This window comes from Trichechus manatus, unplaced genomic scaffold (genome assembly GCF_000243295.1).
Source record: "Trichechus manatus latirostris isolate Lorelei unplaced genomic scaffold, TriManLat1.0 scaffold00136, whole genome shotgun sequence".
Lineage (NCBI taxonomy): Eukaryota > Metazoa > Chordata > Mammalia > Sirenia > Trichechidae > Trichechus > Trichechus manatus.
Genome location: NW_004444072.1, coordinates 2,340,580 through 2,364,484, shown reverse-complemented (window position 1 = coordinate 2,364,484; position 23,905 = coordinate 2,340,580). Strand labels below are relative to the sequence as shown.

At 39.9% G+C, this 23,905-nt stretch overlaps 1 protein-coding gene across 4 annotated transcripts in view; it reads right to left on the bottom strand.

The window, feature by feature from the left end:
- PLCL2 (phospholipase C like 2) overlaps positions 1-23,905 on the bottom strand; it is a 222,339-nt gene that overhangs the window by 77,045 nt on the left and 121,389 nt on the right. For 3 of the 4 annotated variants that reach the window (XR_002825434.1, XM_004385280.1, XM_023739538.1), the window contains exon 2: positions 2,325-4,811. Coding sequence is in view for 3 of the 4 variants with exons in the window: in XM_004385280.1 (XP_004385337.1) it covers positions 2,325-4,811 (2,487 nt within the window). In the remaining variant the exon portion in view is untranslated. Of the gene's footprint in view, positions 1-403; positions 599-2,324; positions 4,812-23,905 lie in introns of those variants that run through there. The other variant, XM_023739539.1, reaches the window with a different exon arrangement.

Below are 23,905 nucleotides of genomic sequence, written 5' to 3'. Positions count from 1 at the left end.
CTCTCTCCCCTGTTTATGTCTGCTGCTTCCAAATCTAAAGGAGCTTGGAGGACATTGCTGTTTATCTGTACCCAGTAGGGTGTCCTGGGTATGCAGAGCCATCCCCTACCCATGTCTTCACTGATCTCAATGCCCCTTCTTTCCTTCTTTTCTTTTTAAATCACCAGACAAATGCCATTAAAATACTCATTAAAGAAAGCCCTTCAAAGATGTAAAATGCCAAAGCTGGCACTCCTTGAGCCCTTATGGAGTACTAAGCTGTACTAGCCATATTACCCATGACCTCATCTGATGCTCTCAACAAGTCATGCTATGGATGAGGACACTGAGCCTTTACTATAATAACTTTCTGTTCTTTGTCTAAAGAAAGACAGCAGGGTAAGTGAAGGAGTCAAGATTTTACCTGAAATCTGTTGAAGCTGAGGCCCATGCTCTTTATCACTGTGCTACAGCATAACAGGTAAATTCTAATCCAAATAGAAGCCAGGCTTGTTATTCCAGGCACACACGGTTCCTGGTCTGGGCTGAGCATGGCAGCCACGGGGGAGGAATTGAGACCCTCCAGGCCCTCTGCCTTCTGCTCTCAAACACCTCGATTCTTGAGAATAAGCAGTACTTTAGTCTCAAAATAAAAATTTCATTTTTGCTAATATCGTTTTACACATGCGCATGAAACAATGTATCATTTTGCTCAAAATCACTTTGATATTGACTAGTATAAAATCATTATTGGGACATCTACAGTGGGGTCCCCCAATCACTCTGTCATATCTCCCTGTTTTATTTTCTTCATAGCACCTACCTGTATCTGCAGTTATTCCATTTGTTTATTCACCTGTTCCCTGTCTCTTTCCCCTTCCCACTGTGCACCCGCACTCAAATAAAAGCTCTTAAGCACAGGTAGCTGACCTGTCTGTGCACTGCTGCATCCCCACCGCCTAGCCTGCTTGTCCTGGCGGGGCTCCTAAAAAGTGGCCACTGACTGCTCTGTCACGTTAGCAGACACACCGGCTCTGGGAAAGACAATACTCGAGCTCTGGCGGGTCGAGGAAATTCTGTGCCACACACACAACAGCAGCTTAGGAGCTGGCAACAGTGGGGCTCACTCAGAGCTGAGGGTTTACCAAGCCACGCTCACTCTCAGAAACAGGGAAAAGTCTTCTACATTTCTGTTATGCATTTACGTTGAGGGAAAGCAAATAAAATTTTCCCATTATGAGAAGGTCTTTTTATTAACAGTGTATCCACAGAATTGGCTGACGGTTAAAATACGTTGAATTTTCTGAGTTAGATTTTACTTGCTGGTAGCGTTCTTTACATAATGGTTATTTAAAAAATAAACAAATCCAGCTTTATAAACACCCACTGAGCACCTATTGCCCACAGGGTACTTCTCACACACTAGAACAGGTGAGTGCTGAGGTCTCTGGGCGGGGGGCCCATGTTGTACAGTTCTGTATCACTTGTGGGCCCTAGTATACCAATAGGTGCTTAATTAAATACATAATTCTTTACTGATTGCTTCTAGCCATTATATATTCAGAGATAATTATGATCTCAGGCTACTAATAAATCACAGACACATACCCCTCATGTATTTTATTTGAACAATTAAATAGCTGTCTGTGTTTTCAAAAATGACTAAAACCAAGAGGAGGATCAATATGCAAACACAGTGGCTGTTTTAAGGACCCATTTCTCCAGCACTATAGTCCTATGGTTAGAGTGCTCAGCTGCCAACCGAAAGGTCAGCAGTTAGAACCCAGCAGCCGATCCACAGGAGAAAGATGTAGCAGTCCGCTTGCATACAGATTACAGCCTTGGAAACCCTATGGAACAGTTCTACTCTGTCCTATCGGGCTGCTACGAGTTGGAATCAACTCGATGGCAATAGGTTTGGTTTTTGGTTTTTGGTTTTTATAGCCCCATAAGAAAGGGCTGGAACATCTCCTTTTTATATTGATAGGTCATCAATTTGTGTTCCAGCTGTGGAATATTGAGAAATACCAGAGATTCCATGTACACTGACACAGAACGCAGAACACTGTTAAGCAGCCATGCACAGGGACTAGGATGACCGTGTATGAGACAGCGTGGAGATTGGTTTATTCTAATATGCAATCAATACTGTCAACATCAACTGTAGTTTTGGAAATTTAAATGATAAAACATGAGGCTAGTGCTAGACATTCTGATAAACAACTAGAAAAACAAATTAGCTGAAATCAAATATACTCATTATAAAAACAAATCTGAAACAGTCATAAACTATACATATACACCAAGTGGGAAAACTGTCAAATAGTTAACCACAAGAACGTTACCTGCATGTTCTCTCTCAGATCCGTGGCTTCCCGTATGGGGGGCTGGGCGTTCTTGAACACCTCATCTACACTTTTAATCCACAATGTTCTCATTGAAGCATATTCCCTGGATTTCTTCCCTTTCCTCACAGACAGGCCCCTCTTATGAGGTTTCCCTCCTCCTCTTCGGTTGGTGATAGCCACGTGGACAAATAGAGACGCATGTGCTAGGACCTCTCCAGTCAGTGACTGCAGGGGCACATGGCGGTAGCCCGTCTGTAAACATTCAAAGGGAATTGTGTACTGACCGATAAACTCATCCCCGATGTAATCATCATCTAGCACTACAAAGCGCACCATGGCCAGTTCAGGCAGGTTGATTTGAAATTCAAAGCTTTCATCAAAAATGGGCGTGTCTCCATTCTGGTGCACTGTTTTTGTCCTCTGTTCAGCACAGTCAGCAGGGATCCCGTGAATTTCAACGTAGACATAAGGATCCACCACGTCACCTTTGGCACCTGATCCTTTGGGCTTGGGAAAGTTCTGCCCACTGATGATCTTAATGTGAAGAAGCTGAGGTGAGACTCCTGGGACGGAGTCTTTTGTATTGGCACTGAAGAAGGAGACTTCCTCCCTCATGATGGCTGGTCGGAGGACGTAGCCACAGTTCCCATTCTGTCTGAACCAGCCGATATTCAGGTCCATCATCAATCCTGGCGTCTGAAAGTTCATGGCTACTATCTGACAACCACATTTCCAAAAATCTTGAGGGTTCATGTTACTAGAGTCAATTCTCATTGGACTAGGAAAAACCCGAGCAAGAAAACGTTTGTTATAATTTACAAAGTCCCCTGGATTTTCATTGGCGTATTTGCTAGCAAGTACTTCATTAAACGAGCAGACTTCCCAGTACTTCTGAACCTGAAATGACACCTGAAATTCTTTGAACTGAACTGATTTGCAGATGCTGACCAGCTCAGAGAGCTCTTTACAAAGCTGAAACCGTTTCACAGGCAGATGGTTGGGTTGCTCCACGTCCTCTTTTCCCACCCTCTGAGACATTTCTGCTCCTTCATCTTCATCAGTAACATCTCCTTCTACTCCAGAGCAATTTGAGGAAAGTTTCTTTGCTTTGATCAGTATTTTCCCTTTTAGGATATCTGGGGATGGCAGATAAGATTCCTCAACATTAGGTAACGTTGTATAGAGCTTGTCTCCCAAAATTTTCTTCATATGTTGAACCATCACCTTCTGTTGTTTAATGGAACAGTGGTTTTCTAAACACAAAATAAGAGGATACTCTGAAGCAAAGAATGCATACGTGTTAATAATATCAATGACACTGCGGAAGACTATCTGAGAGGTCATGGTATGGCCCGTGTAAATCACAGGTTCATTATCTGGCCCATCCCATACATCTAATTCAACACTCCGGCAACCCATTTTAAGAGCTCGAATGTATCCTGTGATATCAGAGGGACCCCGGAACTGATCCTCTATTAAGTATGTATTATGAGATGAGTTTATAAAGTAATGAGACAAAGGTTGCTTCATATCCTGACAGACCTTCTTATGTTCCGGATCAAATATGTAACAGTCAGGTGACATAAGGTAATTAGTGAACCCATCTATGGAGAGCCAGCCCTTTTCCTGACCCTCTTTGGATGGCTCATATTTGTGAATAATTTCAAGGCTTATTTCCTCATTTATATGTGCCACACCCTGTTCTGCCTCAAGAAACATCATAAGGTCCTTGGTGTCAAGGAATTCTTTATTGCTTGAAAACTGAACTAAAAGGAAATAAATTTCAGGTCTAGTACAAAGCTCATGGAAAACTTCAACAAACTCTTCCTTTGTGACTTCAGTACCAGCTTTGTCCTTGAATTTGTGCAATTCTTTGAACTTAAGCTCAATTTTGCTCATTTTTAAACCAGGATTGAGGTTTCTGATACACTGCACAGCATTACACAGGGTTACATGTCCAAGGTTATCTACATCTATTTCACCAAACATTTGTGAAACCCAAGAAGTCCTCATGTTGTCTTGGCTACTTTCTAACATATCAAGTGTATGTTTTCCGTAAGAAATTAGGTACCGCAGTCCAGTAACCCAGATGTTTGCAACATCTGCAGAGTTGGCAACCAAATCAAGTGATTCATAATTCTCTCCATATATGATCGAAAATGCACAATCTTCAGATATCTGGTCAGAAATGCCATTGCTACGGAATATGTCTGTATTTTTTCCTGTTCTCACTTCCTTGACGGATTTAATATCAATCTTGGCTTTCTCAGAATCCTTCTTGGACGGCTCCCACCTCAGGCTCTGCATGTCGGCATCCAGTAAAAAATATCTATGGTAAATCCTAGAGTTGGATCGAACCTTTTTGAGTTCTGAACCTTCAACCATTGAATTGATACAATCACTTGCACTGCTGATCTTCTTCTCTGTTGGCATGCTGCTGAATGATACCGTCTTCTTCCGTTCTCTTTTCTGTTTTGTACCATCCTAGCAGACAAAAGAAAATATCGAATTAGAATAACATAAATATAGGTTTCTATGTTCAAGACTAGGAATAACAATTTTATTTCTTAAAAAAAAAAAAATCAAACTCAGGATTTCCTGTTCTGTGTCCTATGATGAATGATTCTCATTCACTTCTAAAGCTCAGAAGTGGTCTTGGAGTTTACTGCCTAATACCAACAGGTAAGAAATTATTACTGAATAATTGCAATTCATGTGTGTCAAGAAACACAATTTCAAAAACATACAATAAAATCTTGTACACAGAACCAGCTGCATAATTTGCAGGGCCCAAGGCGAAATGAAAATGCAGGATCCTTTGTTCATATATTACTGAGAAGTTCAAGAAAGTGACTGACCAGCAGTAAGCTGATTGTGGGGCCCTTATGAGCGTGGGGCCCTACGTGATCCTGTGTGACTGCATAGGTCACATGCCCAAGAAGCTGGCCCTGCTTGTATACACATCTCCATCACCTGTGTTGTTCAAAGGCTTGTCGCCAAATCACTTGCCTCAGAATCACCTGGGCTACCTGGTAAAACACAGACTCCTAGGCCCATGAAATCAGATCTCTGGGGGTGATATCCAGAAATTTGCCTTTCAGGTGGCACCCCAGATGACGGGGATATACACTACAACTTGTAAACCACTTCCTGACCGCTTGGACTCACTAAGATGCCTGGGCTATTTCTGGAAACTATATATACCAAGGAGCCCTGGCGGTGCAGTGGTTAAGAGCTACAGCTGCTAACCAAAAGGTCAGCAGTTTGAATCCACCAGCTGTTCCTTGGAAACCCTATGGGACAATTCTACTCTGTCCTATAGGGTCGCTATGAGTCAGAATCAACTTGACAGCAATAAGTTTGTTTGTTTGTTTTATATATATACCCAAACCAGAAACAGCCAAGTATGAACCATTAAAGACCAAGAGTGTTAAATGGGTAGCCTCCAGAATTTCAGCAGAAATTTTTGGCTCTTCAGAGTTTCAATTATATCAGTCATGGTCCTAAATAATTTAGATAGAAATGGTTTTACAGTTGCAGTTGTATTAAGTCTGGGTGGGAGGCGTAGATTACAGCTGAAGGTGCTATTAAAATTCTACAGCTGGATTTACTGAAACCTACTACTATGAACCTGGAGCCCTGGTGGTGCCAGTGGTTGAGTGTTCCGCTGTTAACCAAAAGGCTGGCAGTTCGAATCCACCAGCTGCTTCTCAGAAGCCCGATGGAACTGTTCCAGTCTGTCCCTCTAGGGTCGCTGTAAGTCAGAATCGACTCAATGGCAACAGGTTTTTTTTTTTTTTTTTTCACTACTATGCAGCAGGCTGATGCTTGGAACAATATCACCTATGTATGTCCAATATTAACAGATTATCACCCTGAAGTGAAAAGCTTTAGGCAGCATCTATTTCTAAAGAAGTCTGCATTACCAATAATACACTTCTCAACTTTCCTGCATATTGTAACAGATTCCCACCCTAAGGAGCTGACACTACATCAATGTGAGTATTTAAGTTCTATCCCTGTACAGATGTCTTTAATATTATTATTTAATTGCTCAAATGACCTCACAAAATCTTTCACAACTTTAACCTAAAAAAGATTTTATTGCCTTTCAGGAAGTATATAAAATCTGCTATAAATTTCTAATAAAAGTCACTGTATTCATAGATAAGGAATAGGAATGGGGGTTCAGATTATATTACTTTCATGGCAATAAAGAAAAGAGCATGCAAAATACTATGCAAAGGCAATTCTAACTTTCCTGCTCTGGATAGAACCTATTTTGAACAAAACCTCCACTGTATTTTAAAAAGCTATTATGCTATTTTCTATGTCTGAAATTCAAAACCACTTTTACTTTTTGACTACCTATACTTCCAAAAGCAATCTGCAAAAGGTAATTAAACTTAAACTTTAAATCATATAGGTATCATTTCCCTCAAAGTTTCAAAATGAGCCAAAGAGGCTTTTGTGATCTGAGTGCCAAAATAAAACTAAAAGCCACGAGGTAGAGTATTTCTTTACAATCATATCCTCAGAATAAAGTGCAAAAGATGTAAAAACTGTGGTAATTGTATCCATAAAATATATCGTATTATAGCTGTTCCAAATCCCTTAAGTGGAGATTGTATTCTATCTATTCAAGTGAGTTGGTATGAAATTAAATCTGTATTCAGCCACGCATAAGAGCATGAAACAAATGTGTAAATTTCCTATTTTTCAGAATGAAGGTTGTCTATACTTTTAAAAAGACATATCTACCTTTAAAAAAGACAGAATACTAATTATATAACAGAATTTTATTTTCCTTATCAACTGTACATCAAATGCCACCAGTGAGAAGATAAATGGAGATGTTTATTCATTTATCCATTAAAAATATATACAGCATTTTCTTAACATCGCCATCTTTCATTGTGCCATTTTTATGTATGGGTTAACATTTTACCACCACATTCTATTTTGTTACAAATGATACTTTTCAAATTCATGGGTCTATTTGTGATTAAGAGGGGAAAATCAAATTGTACCCTAGGTCAATAGCGCACATGCGTTCACGTGCCCACACTTGTGGGACAGGCAGCAGCTTAAAACATGTGGCTTTAAAAACACTACCTTGCTTTTCACAAACCAGTCCAGGCTTTGGTCCCTGACTTCTGATCATCGATCACAGACACATGAATATGACAGCCCCCAAGCACAGGCTGATATAAGGACAACACCTCTTTCCTGAGACTTCCTGTCACTTCTTCCCCGTCTCTCTGCTGTTGCCTGGAACCATCTTGTCCTCTCCACAGCACATGCAAGCCTGAACGAGAAAGTCTGTGTTCCTCTGTCTGGCTAGCAGATAAAGCTATTAGAAAACATCACTAGGGGAGATGTTTGCTCAGAGACCAGCAAGGAGGAGAGCAGGTGTTGAGCCTGCACTCATTACTGGGTAGACCTGAATCACTGGCTGGAAGCCACGGGGATGTGATGACAAGATAGGGAGGCAAGCTGGTTTCCCACAACGGGGACAACAGAAGCACTTGTGTGGGAGGGAAGGAGAACTGGAGTTCAAAGGCAGGAGGTCCGCATCCCCAACCTACCCAACTCCCCGGAATCTTTATCCCAGTCCTCATTTCTACCGCATTCACTTTCTAGCCTGGGAGTGATCAAGTGCTTGCTTAAGGGAAGCAGCTGGTCCGTAGCAGAGTTAGTATCTATTTCTGTGTTGCTTCTTAAGGCAGGCTGGTTTAAATTTAACAATGAAAAGTGATCAAACTATATGTGCTATAATGATATAATTATAAAGAAAAGAAAAACTAAATACATCTAAGTATATGCACCAATCGCTAAAGCCAAAAAAAAAAAAAAAACAATTCAAGTTTCTTCTGAGACAAAGATGCCTTAAAATATATTTTAAAATGGTACAAATCATGTCTCAGAGCTGACTGGAATACTGTTAAGTCCTCGTCACCTAAAGCTGGGTGCTGAATACAACAGAATGGAAACTTGGTCTATTGATGCCTTTTGATACCTACTAGCACTTACTAACTTCAGCAGAAAAAAACAGAAAACAAATGTTCAGACAGGAAGAAAACCAGCTTCCTCCATTTGACTTAGAACTAGGAAAAAAACTCAAAGATTCAACTATTCATTTAACTAACAGATATTTGCTGAATAACAATTTTGTGCCAGGAATGCTTGTAGGTAAAACGATGAACAAGAAACCATCAAATTCAATGCTAAGGAAATTTTTCTGCACTATGGTGATTCAGGAAGAATAAGCCGTGTTTATAGAACTTATACTTAGCATTAAAAATGGAAATGGCCATATTGAGTCCTGTGGAAAAACATGCTTATTTCTAACAAGACTGCCTACTTTATTGAATAGAAGATTGTCACTGCCATTTAGCCACTAAAATCACCATCTGGAATATTTAAGAAGTAGTAACACATGGTCAATTTCATAAATTTCCATCCTGAAATGAGGTAACAAGTAGGTGGGCCTTGTTTCTTCTGCTGGCAACAAGGTGCTTTATACTCACTCGACTGATCTTCTAGCTCATTCTGGAGAAGAGAATGAAGTGCACACAGACAGCATTTGATGCCTTGCTGGAAGGGATTTACCTCCTATTTTCTAGAGCATTTCACAACTGATTGGTTTCCATTTTCTGTTTGATCATTCCTCAATTAACTTCATGAAAAACCAATATATCAATATCCAGATTCGATATACTGGCAAAAATAGTGAACAATTCCATAGAGTGATTCTGGTGTAGGGGTGTGGGTACATCAGAAAAGAAGGGGTGCAGTAAGAAAACAAAGCAGCCACTTATCCCTCTGGTTTGTTTTCAGTCACGTTATTTAATTTGAATTCTAAATAACATTAAAGATGATTATGACATCTTCATGCTTATCAAAGGAGGTCTAGGATTAAAGAGAACTGGGAAACACTGGGTTAAAGAAATTTCTGTCCTTAACAAAGAAAAACAACATACACACAAAAACATAAGAAACAACCCGAGGTCCATCAAACAAGCACAGCCAAGTCCCGACCTTTCTTCAGCTCAATCACACTAACTCTGAATTGAAAGAATAAGGCATGCAGGGCACATCAGGGTTACCTTGCAAGTTTTCTCACACATCTTTAAAACACTGATGTGCTATCCATGATGAACAAAAAGAAGAAGAAAAAGAAAAAAGAAATGGAGCAAAGCAGTCACTCTGAAGGTCATTTTATAAAATAAGATGAATTGAAAAAGAATAAAACACAGTAACTCGAAGAAAAGCTAGGTATGACCAAATGCTGCTTCCTGCTCACATGGAAGGGCCCTTTATTACAGGTAACAGAAAGCTAACTGGCCTGTGGATGCCTCTCCTCAATGAGTCCTCCTCTCCCATGATGCTCTCTATGGTATTCCAAAATCCCACCCTGATCCAAGTTCCTTAAGGAGTCCATGAGGGCACAGATCTCATAATGGCTGGGAAACCTATCCCAAAAAACCATTGCTGACGAGTCAATTCCAACTCATAGCGACCCTACAGGTCAGAGTAGAAGTGCCCCATAGGGTTTCCAAGGAGCAGCTGGTAGATTCGAACTGCTGACCTTTTGGTTAGCAGCTGAGCTCCTAACCACTGTGCCACCAGGGTTCCTAGATTACGTGAAAGTCACAAAGTGGGGACAGATATTTTAGATGGATGGCTTTGGATATAAAAAGCCATAAGAGAACATTACTCCCACTCTGACAAGAAAAAGCCAGACAATCTATAAAATGGTAACTTTTCTTCAACTCATCAGAATTTGAAGCCAGTGCTGCACTGAAGCTAACAAGTGAGAGCTGTGGTTGCAAGGCAACCAAGGAACTGAATTCCAAAGGAATGCTGAGAAGAGCCTGCACCTGAGGGCTGCATAACACTGAAACTGGACCAGGAGAACCAAGAATCTCCCCAACCCCACTAAAAGCCTAGCACTGAGTAGCAAGCAGTCTACCACTGGAGACGTGCAAGATCATGGAAAAAGACCCTTCTGCGACACAGTTATGTCACAGCTGTAAGCTGAGGGTGGAGTAGGAATACTGAGTCAACCTTCTAGCACCCTAGCTCCAACTCTAAACACAAGGTTACAGTGGCCCACTGGTAGTGGAATTTGAAGTCAGTGGTACATTGAAGGTAACAACAGGAACTAAAAACCCAAACCTAGCTCAATTACCAACTAGACTGACTCAACTTCCCCTATACTAATAACCTAGAAGAAGAGGCATGCCCATTTCTGGGCATAAACATTATCTCAGGCTTTATTAGACAAGATGTCCAGCATTCAATAAAAATTACAGGATATAAAAAACAATGTAAAAAAAGAAAAACCCATTGTCAAGAGACAAATCAGCAAAGCCAGACTCAAAGGTAACTCAGATGTTGGAATTATCAGAAAGTGACTTTAAAATAACTATAATTAATATGTTAAAAGATCCAGTGGAAAAGGTGGACAACATGTATGATTAGATGGAATGTTTCAGCAGTAAGATGGAAATTATAAAAAACAGTACAATGATAACACTATTAAAAAATACCAAACATTATCAGAGACAATAAATTCCTTTAATGGACTTACAGGCAGACTGGACATAGCTAAGGAAAGAATCAGTGAATCTGAAGATAGGTCAACAGAAATTACCCAAATTAAAACACAAAGAGATAAAAGAGTCAAAAATACAAAGCAGAGCAACCAAGAGTTATTGTCTTACATATGTAAAAAGGGAATCCCAGGAGGAAAAGAGAGAGAAAGAATAGGGCAGAAGAAATATTTGAAGAGATAATGCCCTAGAATTTTCCAAAATTAGATCTAAGAAGCTCAAAGAACCCAAGCAAGATTTAGCGCACGCACACACACACACACACGCATCTAGACATATAATCAAAGTAGTAAAAAAAACAAATATAAAGAGAAAAGCTTTAAGGCCATCAGAAAGAAAAAGAAAGTACATATAGAGGAAGAAATATAAGAATTACAGTTCAGATGGATTACAGGTGATCCACTTACAGCTAACCACAAGTTGTCTACTTGATCAGTAGTTTGCAAATATACTGCATATAATGAACATCTTTATAAAAAAGTTATTCACTTCCAAAGTCCCTAAATTTTCTAGTGCAACAAAGGTGTCCCTAACCTAGATGTTAGTCTTTGAGGGGTCACTGGTAGATTTCAGAATCTCCACAACCTGTGATCAGATTCTGAAAGTGATCTGCAAACCCACCCCCCTTCCTTTAAGAAGTTTAGTATCATGGCCTTGTTAATATTAATTTTAGAAGGCAAAGAAAAAATGATCATCATTTCCTAAGGAAGAAAGCCAGCCTCAGAGTAAAGTCAAAGGATAACTGTTCTACAGGATTCTAAAGGAAAACTTAAGGTTATCCAAAAAAGATACAACAAAAGAGAAGATAAAGGAAAGATAATGTAAACTATAAAATTTATGGATAAAAATAACAGAATTTTATTAGTAAAAACAGCAAGACCAATCAATTACAGAAAGAACTCTCATTTATAGCTGTGTAATTTTTTTTTAATGGCAGGCAGACAAAAATAATCCAATAGTTCATAAACTTTCTATCTTAGGAATCACTCACAGAAATACTACGAGCCACAAGCCGTGACTTAGCACGGCAGGTCCTCTGTGACTCAGTTTCCTTACCTGTAAAATAAGGATCAAAGTAATATCTACCCCCCAAAATGCCGTTTATAGTATCTACTTCACAGGGTTCTTAGGATGAGTAAATGAATTCATATTTGAAAAGTGCTTTAAATGCTGTCTGGAATTTTGTATGTTCTATATTGTTGTTGCCGTGTGCCTTCGAGTCAATTTCAACTTATAGCAGCCCTATAGGACAGAACAGAACTGCCCCATAGGATTTCCAAAGCTGGTGGTGCAGTTGGTTAAGAGCTCAGCTGTTAACCAAAAGGTCAGCAGTTCAAATCCACCAGCTGCTCCTTGGAAGCCCTATGGGGCAGTTCTACTTTGTCCTATAGGGCCACTATGAGTTGAGATCGACTCAGTGGCAACAGTTCGGGTTTTTTTGGGGGGGTTTAATCTTCACAGAAGCAGACTGCCACATCTTTCTCCTGCAGAGCAGCTGGTGGGTTCGAACTGCCAATCTTTTGGTTAGCAGCTGAGAGCTTAGTAACCACTGCACCATCAGGGCTCCTTTTGTCCTATATTCCAAAACCCACTGCCATCAAGTCGATTCTGACTCATAGTGACCCTGTAGGACAGAGTCAAACTGCCCCATACGGTTTCCAAGGCTGTAAATCTTTATGGAAGCTGACTGTCACATCTTTCTCCCATGTCCTATATTATACTTTGTTAAATAAATTTCAAGCTAAGATTATTTCTTCATGAAAGAAAAATATAAAGAAATACCATCACAAATGTGTAACTTCAATACCCTGATCATTTAGGATGTGTTGAAAGTTAGTCCCATTCAGAAGTAACAGAATACACATTACTCCCTCTGGACCTCGTTTAACTGATTACACTACTTCATGCTACCACAGAGCTTTTGAGCACAACTAAGTGGATGTGATGCCCAAGATTTATTGGGAAACCTTCGGATAGCCAGATGTCCTCTCAAAATAAAGCTTCAGAAGGCTGCATCCCCACATCTCTAGGGAGCAATAAGCAAATCATTTCTCAAAAGTCTTTTGTTAATTCTAAATGCCATTAATTTAAAAAAAGATAAAACTTAACATGCGTAAGTATTCACATATAAAAAGTACAAATTTCAAGCAATGATTCCCATAATATTTTTGTCTAAAAAAATTCAAATGACTTTGATCAAAGCACGTTCTGAATCGGAATTATTCAGATGATTCCTTTGGCTTCACACTCTTTGTTATTTGCAGTATAGATAAACCTACTGCGTTCAAAATAGCTACATGTAAAGAAAACAAATCTCCAATTTCTATAAAACAAAGCTTTCATCACTGTTCAGCCGGGGAGTGGGCAGCCCCATAAAACCAAATGGGACTAATGAGGCACAGCAGTCCAGGGACAAGGGCTAGAAGGCAAAAGGGGACAGGAAAGCTGGTGATAGGGAACCCAAGGTTGAGTAAGGACAGTGTTGATGTGTTGTGAGGGCAACATGTGTACTAACTGTTCAATGAGAAGCTATTTTGATCTGTAAACCTTCATCTAAAGTGAGAATAGCAGCACAATCAGAAGAGTGTAGTCAATGTCAATGAACTGTGCATGTAGAAATTCTTGAAATGGTGTATCTTTGGCTATGCATATTTTCACCAAAAAAAAAAATGGTCGAGAAGGGAGAGGGTTGACATGTCATGGGGTTGTTAACCAATGTCATAAAACAATATGTGTACTAACTGTGTAATGAGAAACTATTTGTCCTGTAAACCTTCACCTGAAGTACAATAAAAAAGAAAAAAAAAAAAAAGCTTTCAAGGTCAGGTGAAAGTCTCCAAATCATTCGATGCAATAGGTTACATCTGCCTTTGAAAGACAGGAGAGTTTAATTCTGAAATCAGAGGACCACAATGAAATGCCAACACCACCTTCACTACAACACTCTTTCGTCGAACCACTTTCACTTACTACTGAAATACTTAAAGTAAATTTACAAAACCATAATGTACATCTGTGTCCAATGTAAACTGCAATAAAATTCATCGTTTTTCTCCAGTAATGAAAAACTTAATGGCAAGCACTGAGTTCATATAAACTATACTAGTGATACTTTACATTCCAGTGAAAATATTGATGCTAACGAATTTTAATTTATGATCTACAATAATGGTACTTAAGTGGCTCACTTTGGTGTGAAAACTGTCAGTGTTTTTCAGCTTTGTGTATGGTAATTCTGTATTCAGCACATTATAGAGGCTGCTGACTTCCTATGCTACAGAGCTATTTCAAGATGTGGTTATATAACTTTAATTGTTAATAAGTGTCTAGTAAATCGCATTGAACTTTAAAAGGTATGCAAGCTGAATTATATAATACGACTGCTTAGCTCCAAATGTGATCAATTCTAAGTTATAATATAAATAATATTTTTGGGAGCAGACATTATTTTTTCCCCTAAATTGTGTTGGTTCTTCACTACTCCAGGATCACTTAAGAAGGAAGAATTTATTTTCCTCTTTTTTTTTTTTTTTTTTTTTAATTCTTAACTCTGGCATTGCTTGGGTTTGAGGGAAAATGATGGTAATCAGGGAGCAGTCAGGATCTGGAGGAAAAGGAAAGTTTCCAGAGCTATGGAAGCAAAGCTACCGCAGGCAAAGCTATTGACTTGGTCCATATCCACCACAGCAGAGAAGTAACGACAGCTCACCTGATTAGAAATTTTAATAATTCCTTAATTATTTTTAAATTAAATGTAAGGATAATTGTTCCACTGACTATTTATTATGCAATCATTTTGTTTATTATTTTCATTTATCTTTTCTTACAGGAACAAAGCTCTTCCTGGGGCTATTTTTCAATCTAATGGTTTACTTGCATATGAAATTAGTGTGTTGGGGGCAATTAGATCAGAAAAAAAATAGTGAATCATATAAAAGGGAAACTCGGCTTTCTACAAAATATTCTTCTAAGTCCCAAGTCATTCATGAGGTCTTCCCACACTAGTCCGGCCCTCAATATTCTCTCCTTTCCAAACCTGTACAGTATTTATAGTCTCTACCCTGTAATTTAATGCTTAATGATAGTCTTGTTCAGTTCACTAGCTGTTTTATGTGGGTTAGTCTTATCTCTTCAAATATAAGATGAACTTTTTGAGTGATGGGCCATGTCTTATATTCCAAAGGCCCTGGCATAGTGGACCAGTGCTGGGCTGTCAGAATAGTAACTCCTTTTGATTAATTGGTAATCACAGTAAAGCCAGTGATTCTCTTGAATTAATAACCCAAAACCAAACCCAATGCCACTGGGTCAATTCTGACTCATACTAATTGTTGTTGTTAGGTGCTGTTGAGTCTATTCCGACTCATAGCAACCCTATGTAAGCAGAACTAAACACTGACCAGTCCTGTGCCATCCTCACAATCACTGTTATGCTTAAGCTCATTGTTGCAGCCACTGTGTCAATCCATCTCATTGAGGGTCTTCCTCTTTTTTGCTGACCCTCTGCTTTACCAAGCATGATGTCCTTATTCAGGGACTGATCCCTCCTGACAACATGTCCAAAGTATGTGAGACGTAGTCTTGCTATCCTCGCTTCTAAGAAGTATTCTGGTCATACTTTATCCAAGACAGATCTGTTCATTCTTTTGACAGTCTGCGATATATTCAACATTCTTCTCCAACACCACAATTCAAAGGTGTCAATTCTTCTTCAGTCTTCCTTATTCAAAGTCCAGCTTTGACATGCATATGAGGCAACTGAAAACACCAAAGCTTGGGTCAGGCGCACCTTAGTCTTCAGGGTGACATCTTTGCTTTTCAACACTTTAAAGAGGTCTTTTGCAGCAGATTTGCCCAATGCAATGCCTCTTGATTTCTTGACTGCTGCTTCCATGAGTGTTGATTGTGGATCCAAGTAAAATGAAATCCTTGACAATTTCAATCTTTTCTCTGTTTATCATGATGTTGCTTATGGCTCCAGTTGTGAGGATTTCTGTTTTCTTTATGTTGAGGTGTAATCCATACTGAAGGGTGTAGTCTTTGATCTTCATCAGTAAGCACTTCAAGTCCTCTTCACTTTCAGCAAGCAAGGTTGGGTCATCTGTGTAACGCAGATTATTAAAGAGTCTTCCTCCAATCCTGATGCCGTGTTCTTTTTCATATAGTCCAGCTTCTCAGATTACTTGTTCAGCATACAGATTGAATAGGTATGATGAAAGGATACAACCCTGACACATGCCTTTTCTGACTTTAAACCATGCAGAATTCCCTTCTTCTATTTGAATGACTGCCTCTTCATCTATGTACAGGTTTCTCATGAGCACAATTAAGTGTTCTGGAATTCCTACTCTTTGCAATGTTATCTATAATTTGTTATGATCCACACAGTCAAGTGCCTTTGCATAGTCAATAAAACACAAGTAAACATCTTTCTGGTGTTCTCTGCTTTCAGCTAAGATCCATCTGACAACAGCAATCAGCAATGATGTCCCTTGTTCCACATTGTCTTAGTCATCTAGTGCTGCTGTAACAGAAATACCACAAGTGGATGGCTTTAACAAAGAGAAATCTATTTTCTCACAGTCTAGTAGGCTAGAAGTCCAAATTCAGGGTGTCAGCTCCAGGGGAAGGCTTTCTGTCTGTTGCCTTTGGAGGAAGGTCTTTGTCATCAATCTTCCCCTGGACTAGGAGCTTCTCTGCACAGGAACCCTGGGTCCAAAGGATGCGCTCTGCTCCTGGCACTGCCTTCTTGGTCGTATGAGGTCCCCAACTCTCTGCTTGCTTCCCTTTCCTTTTATCTCTTGTAAGATAAAAGGTAGTGCAGGCCATACCCCAGGGAAACTCCCTTTACATTGGATCAGGGATGTGGCCTGAGCAAGGGTGTTAAATCCCACCCTAATCCTCTTTAACCACAGGCAGAGATTATGACTTATAACACATAGGAAAATCAGAAAATGGAGGACAACCACACGGTACTGGGAATCATGGCCTAACTAAGTTGACACATATTTTTGGGGGACACAACTCAATCCATGACACACGTGCTCTTCTGAATCCAGCTTGAATTTCTGGCAGTTCCCTGATGATACACCGTTGCAGCTGCTTTTGAATGATCTTCAGCAAAATTTTACTTGCGAATGATATTAATGATATTGTTTGATAAATTCCACACTCGGTTTGATAACCTTCCTTGGGAACAGGCATAAATATGGATCTCTTCCAGTCAGTTGGCCAGGTATTAATGGAAGGACAAAAGAAGCTAATTTTTTAGTTTAACCAAAATGACTGTTTATGTAAGGTATGTTTATTTTTAAAAGAAGCAGAAAGCCTTTTGTCATTTCATCAATTTAAAGGTGACAAATTACATAACCTTTATGTCAAAAAGAACCGTTTAAAACAAATCCCAGTTACAAGAGGGCTGTTGGGTGCAAAACAGTATGAAGATAAAGTTGATAGTACAAGGACAGGTCGAATCAATGCTTTCATTTTCTAAGATTCTTCCACTTTGAATATTAAACTTTTATCTATAACGTTTGTCAAAAAAATCAAATAATTGTAGCGATAGAAATACTAGTCAATGTTCAAATAACTTTTTTAGGAAGTAACAAATTGTTCATTGGCTACCAAAGAGCCACAATGAAGAGACATTTATCAACAAAACTCATTTTTCAACAACAGTGTTCTCTCTCCTCCATTCATAAATTTGGGCCTTTACCATATCTCTTTTTCAGGTCTGTCCTCATATTCAGCATCTCTAAAACTAAACTCACCTTGTCTCCCTGACCAACTCCCCTATCTCAATGACCCATTTCTACCTGTGGTCCCACTGTCTGAATCTTTTGGCCTAGAAATGTGGAATCATTCTATAATAGTTTATTTATTACACGCTTACTGCATACTCAACAATCCTATGACACGAGTATGATGATGCTCTTCATTTTACAGTGAGGTGAAGTCATTTGCCAACAGGAGGACAGGTAATGGCTATCAAGCTGGCAGTAACAGAATGGTCTAATCAGGAAAGCAGAGTCCAGGGAGCATTTGTGTCAGACTCCCCATAGGAAGGCCTACACTTCTTCACGCTTTGAGTGACACCACCAATAACTACAGCAAGTACTCTCTATTACTATCACTGTAAATATGAACGTAACAACTGCTACTTCTACCAATCATTGAGTGCTTTCAATGGGCCAGGTATAGTTCTTTTTAATCCTCACAACAGCTCTGAGGCAGGTATCCTCACACCCATGTTACAAGCAAGGAAACTGCGAGTTTGAGAAGTAAAGTAACTTATCTGAGTACTCAGCACCAAAGCCCGCTGTTACTCTACAGTGTTGCAATCAAGCAGGCTAAGCTTCATACATTAACTGCTCTAGTCAAGAATCTGCTTTCTCATGCCACGTCCTGTGTCCACATCATTCTGCCTGGCTTTAAGACCCTCTCAGTGTGCTCTGGCTCTTGTAACCACTGCTCTTCTCCCCCCTAATTTTCCATTACTCCCTAAGTACAAACCCTCCAGTCAGATCACTGTTTCCTGCACTAGGAATGAATGTCCACATTCATCAACCACTTCTGGGCCATTGCTTATTTCCCCTGCCTGTATTCTTCTCTCTTCCATCCTTACATCTCCAAATTCTACCCCATCCTAAAGGTCTTGCCAAAACTTAAGGTCTTCCATGAAGTCTACTGCAATTACTTGAGAGCAGACTAACCTTTCTTCTCTTAAAAGCCTTTGCTTGACGTCAGTACCACACAGATACCAAGTGTTTACAAAATCTGTGAACTTTCTCCAACCAGAGCACAAGCTTCTAACAGGCAAAGTTGACTTTTTAAAATTTTATTTATTTACTTACTTTGAATACTCCACTGGGCCTAATGCCACACTAGACATAAAAACAGGTGTCCAATACATATAAAAAACAGAATTATACTTGATATTATTATTATTCAAGTTTAATATATTATGTGGAGAATAATCAAATACAAATTTTAAGGCACTGTTTTCATATTACTGAATATTATTCAATTTTATATATTATGTGGAGAATAATCACAATAACAATTTTAAAGTACCTTCTTTAAGATCGCATGCTCTTATCTTTAAGCATACCCCCAAAATGGGTGTATTTATTATTTTTGATACACTAAGCACGTGTGCTAGCTACTAACAGATTGTGTATCCTGGAAAACATTCACAGCATTAACTACAGTTCTAACGTTTCCTTCCAGGCTTATCTACCTTAGCAACTACTGCTATATAGCATGAGTCCCACGCTAAGTGGGCTATAGGGTCGCTATGAGTCGGAACCGACTCCAGCACACCTAACAACAACAATGCCCTGGTTAAAGGACTTGGCTGCTAACCAAAAGGTTGGCGGTTCCAACCCACCAGCTGCTCTGCAGGAGAAAGATGGTGGCAGTCTGCTTCCATAAAGATTTACAGCCTTGGAAACCCTATGGGGCAGCTCTACTCTGTCATATACGGTCTCTATGAGTTGGAATCGACTCAGTGGCAGTGGGTTTGGGTTTGGTACCCTGCCTCATAGCCCTCAGGCAGAGACCCTGGTAGGTCCTCTCGATGGACCCCGGGTTGTTCCCCACAGAGCTGGTCCTGGCTCCACTCAGGATGCAAGGAGGGTGCTTCCTTCCTTCCCTCTCTTCCTGTTCTTCACCTATACAAGTCTCTGGACAAGTCCCTCAAACACCCTAATGCCTTGTGCATAACATATGCCCTCAACCACTGACTCTACTCTACCTCCAGGAAGAAGGAATAACAAGTATAAAGACTCTGAGGATTAAACGAGCTTGAGTACTCCAGTGGTTAAAACGAGTCCATGTGGCTGAAATACTGTGAGCTGGGTGAGACTGGAAGGATATGAAACTATACAGGGAGTGTCTTAGTTATCTAGTGCTGCTGTAACAGAAATACCACAAGTGGATGGCTTTAACAAAGAGAAATTTATTCTCTCACAATCTAGAAGGCCAGAAGTCCAAATTTTGGGCACCAGCTCCAGGGGAAGGCTCTCTGTTGGGTCTTGGGGAAGGTCTTTGTCATCCATCTTCCCCGGTCGAGGAGTTTCTCAGTGCAGGGACTCCAGATCCAAAGGACATGCTATTCTTCTGGCTCTTACTTCTTAGTGTATAAGGTCCCCCTGTTTCTCTGCTTGCTTCTCTCTTTTATATCTCAAAAGAGATTGATTTCAGACACAACCTAACCTTGTAGGTTAAGTCCTGCCTCATTAATATAACTGCCACTAATCCCACCTCATTAACATCATAGAGGTAGGATTTACAACACATGGAAAAATCACATCAGATGACAAAATGGTCGACAATCACACAATACTGGGAATCATGGCCTAGCCAAGTTGACACATATTTTGGAGGGACACAATTCAATCTATGAGAGGGAGCCAGGAGCCAGATTTATTGAACCTGTGGACCATAGGAAGGTGTTTGGATTTAATTCTAAAGGAAATTCCCTGTAGGAGAGTGTCGTGGTCTGATTAACTCTTTTAGGAGAGTGTCGAGTGGAGAATGGATTAGAATGAGGCAAGAGTGGAGTGGACAACTACCATAGTCCAGACATGGGATGATGATGGCTGACTCCAAGGTGGGGCAACAGAGATGAGAGAGGTGGATGGATTCAAGATAATTTATGCGATGGAGCTGACAATACTTTTTGATGGACTGGATGCAGCACAGGAAAGAAATGGAGGAATCTAAGATAACTGCCAAGTTTCTGGCTTAACTGGTACATGATGGTGCTGTTTATCTACGTGGGGAATATTAAGGGATAGATTTTTTGGGGAAAGCCAACAGTTCTGTTTTGAACATGGCAATTTTGAGATGCCTTTAGATATCAAGTGGAGATGTCAAGTAGGCAGATAAATATACAGAAAGCAATGAAAGGCTCATCAGAAAGAACTGCATATGCAAAGGTAAGAGGTAGGAAAGAGCCTGCAATGTCTGAAGAAGCTCATGGGGCCTGGAGGGCAGGGTACAGGGAGGTGGGGAAGCTGGATGTAAGCTCTGCACAGCAGGATTGCAGAGCAAGACTCGGCCAGCCCTCTGTAGGAGAGGAGTCAGTGCCTCCTCTGGGAGGCCTCCACAGTGTGGGAGTACACATTGTTGTACCACCAAGAGAAAAGAACACAAATATGTATAAAACTGGTAATGTGCATTTTCCCTATATGTGCAAATACAACTCCCACTTGTTTTTAAAGGTCAACACGTGAAAAAGGGCTCATCTGTTTTCCAACTTCAAAATTACCAGCCCATGTGGGGACCATGGTCTTGGGGAACATCTAGCTCAATTGGTATAAAACGGTTTATAAAGAAAATGTTCTACATTCTACCTTCGTGAGTAGCATCTGGGGTCTTAAAAGCCTGTGAGCAGCCATCTAAGATACTCCAGTGGTCTCACCCCTTTGGGAGCAAGGGAGAATGAAGAAAACAAGATACAAGGGAAAGACTAGTCCAAAGGACTAATGGATCACAACTACTACAGCCTCCACCAGACTGAGTCCAGTACAACCAGATGGTGCCTGGCTACCACCACTGACTGCTCTGATAGGGATCACAACAGAGGGTCCCGGACAGAGCTGCAGAAAAATGTGGAACAAATTTCTAACTCACAAAAAAAAGACCAGACTTACTGGCCTGACAGAGACTGGAGAAACCTTAAGAGTATAGCTCCCGGGCTCTCTTTTAGCTCAGTAATGAAGTCACTCCCGAGGTTCACCCTTCAGCCAAAGATCAGACAGCCCCATAAAACAAAATGAGACTAATGGGACACAACAGTCCAGAGACAAGGATTAGAAGGCAGGAGGGGACAGGAAAGCTGGTAGTAGGGAACCCAAGGCTGAGAAGGGAAAGTGCTGACATGTCGTGGGGTTGTTAACCATTGTCATAAAACAACATGTGTACTAACTGTTTAATGAGAAACTATTTGTTCTGTAAACCTTCATCTAAATTACAATAAAATAAAAATTACCAGCCCATTCACGTAGGTATGTATTTTGTTACTATATTAACAGCCTAATAAAATTGAGCTAAAGGACATACATATGATGTTTAAATGTTACACAATTTATCAACTCCCTGAGTGAACTCAAAGATTACCACTTGAATCATCACAATTCCAAACGTCACACAGAAATCTGTACGCTTTTAAAATAATTTTGCAGTTAGAGTTGCCTCAAAATGTTGCAATATGTATTACTGCAGTGCAAAATTTTTTTAATTACTGAAAAATTTTAAAAATCACAGTAAATTCCAAATCCATTGCTTTCTACTTAGAAATGTTATATACAAATAATCAAAGATTTTCTAACACAAACATCTGCTGAAGTGTCACAGATATGCCTTCACAATCTTTGTATCTACTTCATGTACAGCACCAACGTATACCCACGATACAGGTCATACCCACGGAAAGCCTCGGTTTTTGTTTTGTTTTGTTTTTAAATTAAAAGCCACACCTGGGTCAAGAAATCAATAAAAATGTCAATGTCTGCATGGCAGGATTCCTGAACACTTGACCGATTTAATCCAGAGCATTTGTGAAATAGAGTAATGCCAATTTGGAACGCAAAAGGTCCGGTTCTGCCACTTTCCTGAATCACTGTACACCCTTTTAAAATCACAACCCAAAACCTGTTGCCATCGAGTCGATTCTGACTCATAGCAACCATATAGTACAGAGTGGAACTGCTCCATAGGGTTTCCAAGGAGCGGCTGGTAGATTTCAACTGCCAACCTTTTGGTTATCAGCTGAGCTCTTAACCACTGCGCCACCAGGGCTCCTTTAAAACCACAAGACCCTTCTAAATTAATTAGCTCATCAAACTAAAATGAAAAGCAGTTTCAAAAACAAGCAAAATCTCATCATTAATGCATTTCAGATGGCATGCGATGCCAGTAACTAAAGCAATTTAACTGCCTCAGTGAAATCTTGTATCACCATTTCCAGCCCTCATGGCTGTAAGTCATAGCAACTGAGAGAAAATCACAAGTATCAAATACATAGTTAATTCCATGCAGCAGGCACAAAACTCACTCTAAATACAGTTTCCTGAACCTGGCTCATGTTTTAAATAATACAAGCCAGAACACACTATTAACAGGGGTCCCTACACTATTCTGTATAGAATATAAAACCAAGAAGCATACACGATCCTACAAAATACATACTGCAAACTTCAGGTTTGAGAGTTAGAGCTAGCAGAGTTTTTATTAATACGCTTCAGGATGATGGTTTGAGAATGACATAGAGGCATTATAAGGCATGCTTAAATTTTATATAAAGGTATTATAATGTAAGCTTAAAATGCTACATTTAATTACACTGTATTTTATTTATTTTTTATTTCATTAAAGTTCTCCAGGAATAAAACCAAAGAGTAATTCTGAGTCCACCTGCAAACTAATCACTTAAACCACTTACTAAGCAGGGTGCTAGCCTTACTCCAAGAATCAGGCCACCAAACTAAGGACCAGGGCTTTGAATTCTGCAAGTTTCAAAGCCGGCCCTCCAGTCTACTATGCATCTCTGCACTGACTCGCTGAGGCCCGAGTTTATTCCAGAAGAGATCTTCAGAGAGAAAGGCTGGGAAATGAAGCAATGCCCAACAGAAGGCTCCAACGGGAGGAGGGAAGACATGAGACCCCCAGCACCTGCAGACCACAAGGATGGCTGGAACCACCAGCCACTAGTGGACTATCTTCCCCCAAGGTAGAGTGACGTCTAAACCGGTACACTTCTGGGAGACAAAGTGGGAATTATTAATAAATATGTCACAAAACAGGGGGCTGTTCAGGACAAATACATAGTCCCACTACTTCATTTTACTATATTTTTATTGTTGTAGTTTAAGTGAAAGTTTACAATTCAAGTTAGTCTCTCATACAAAAATTTATACATACATTGTTATGTGACCTAATTGCTCTCCCTATACT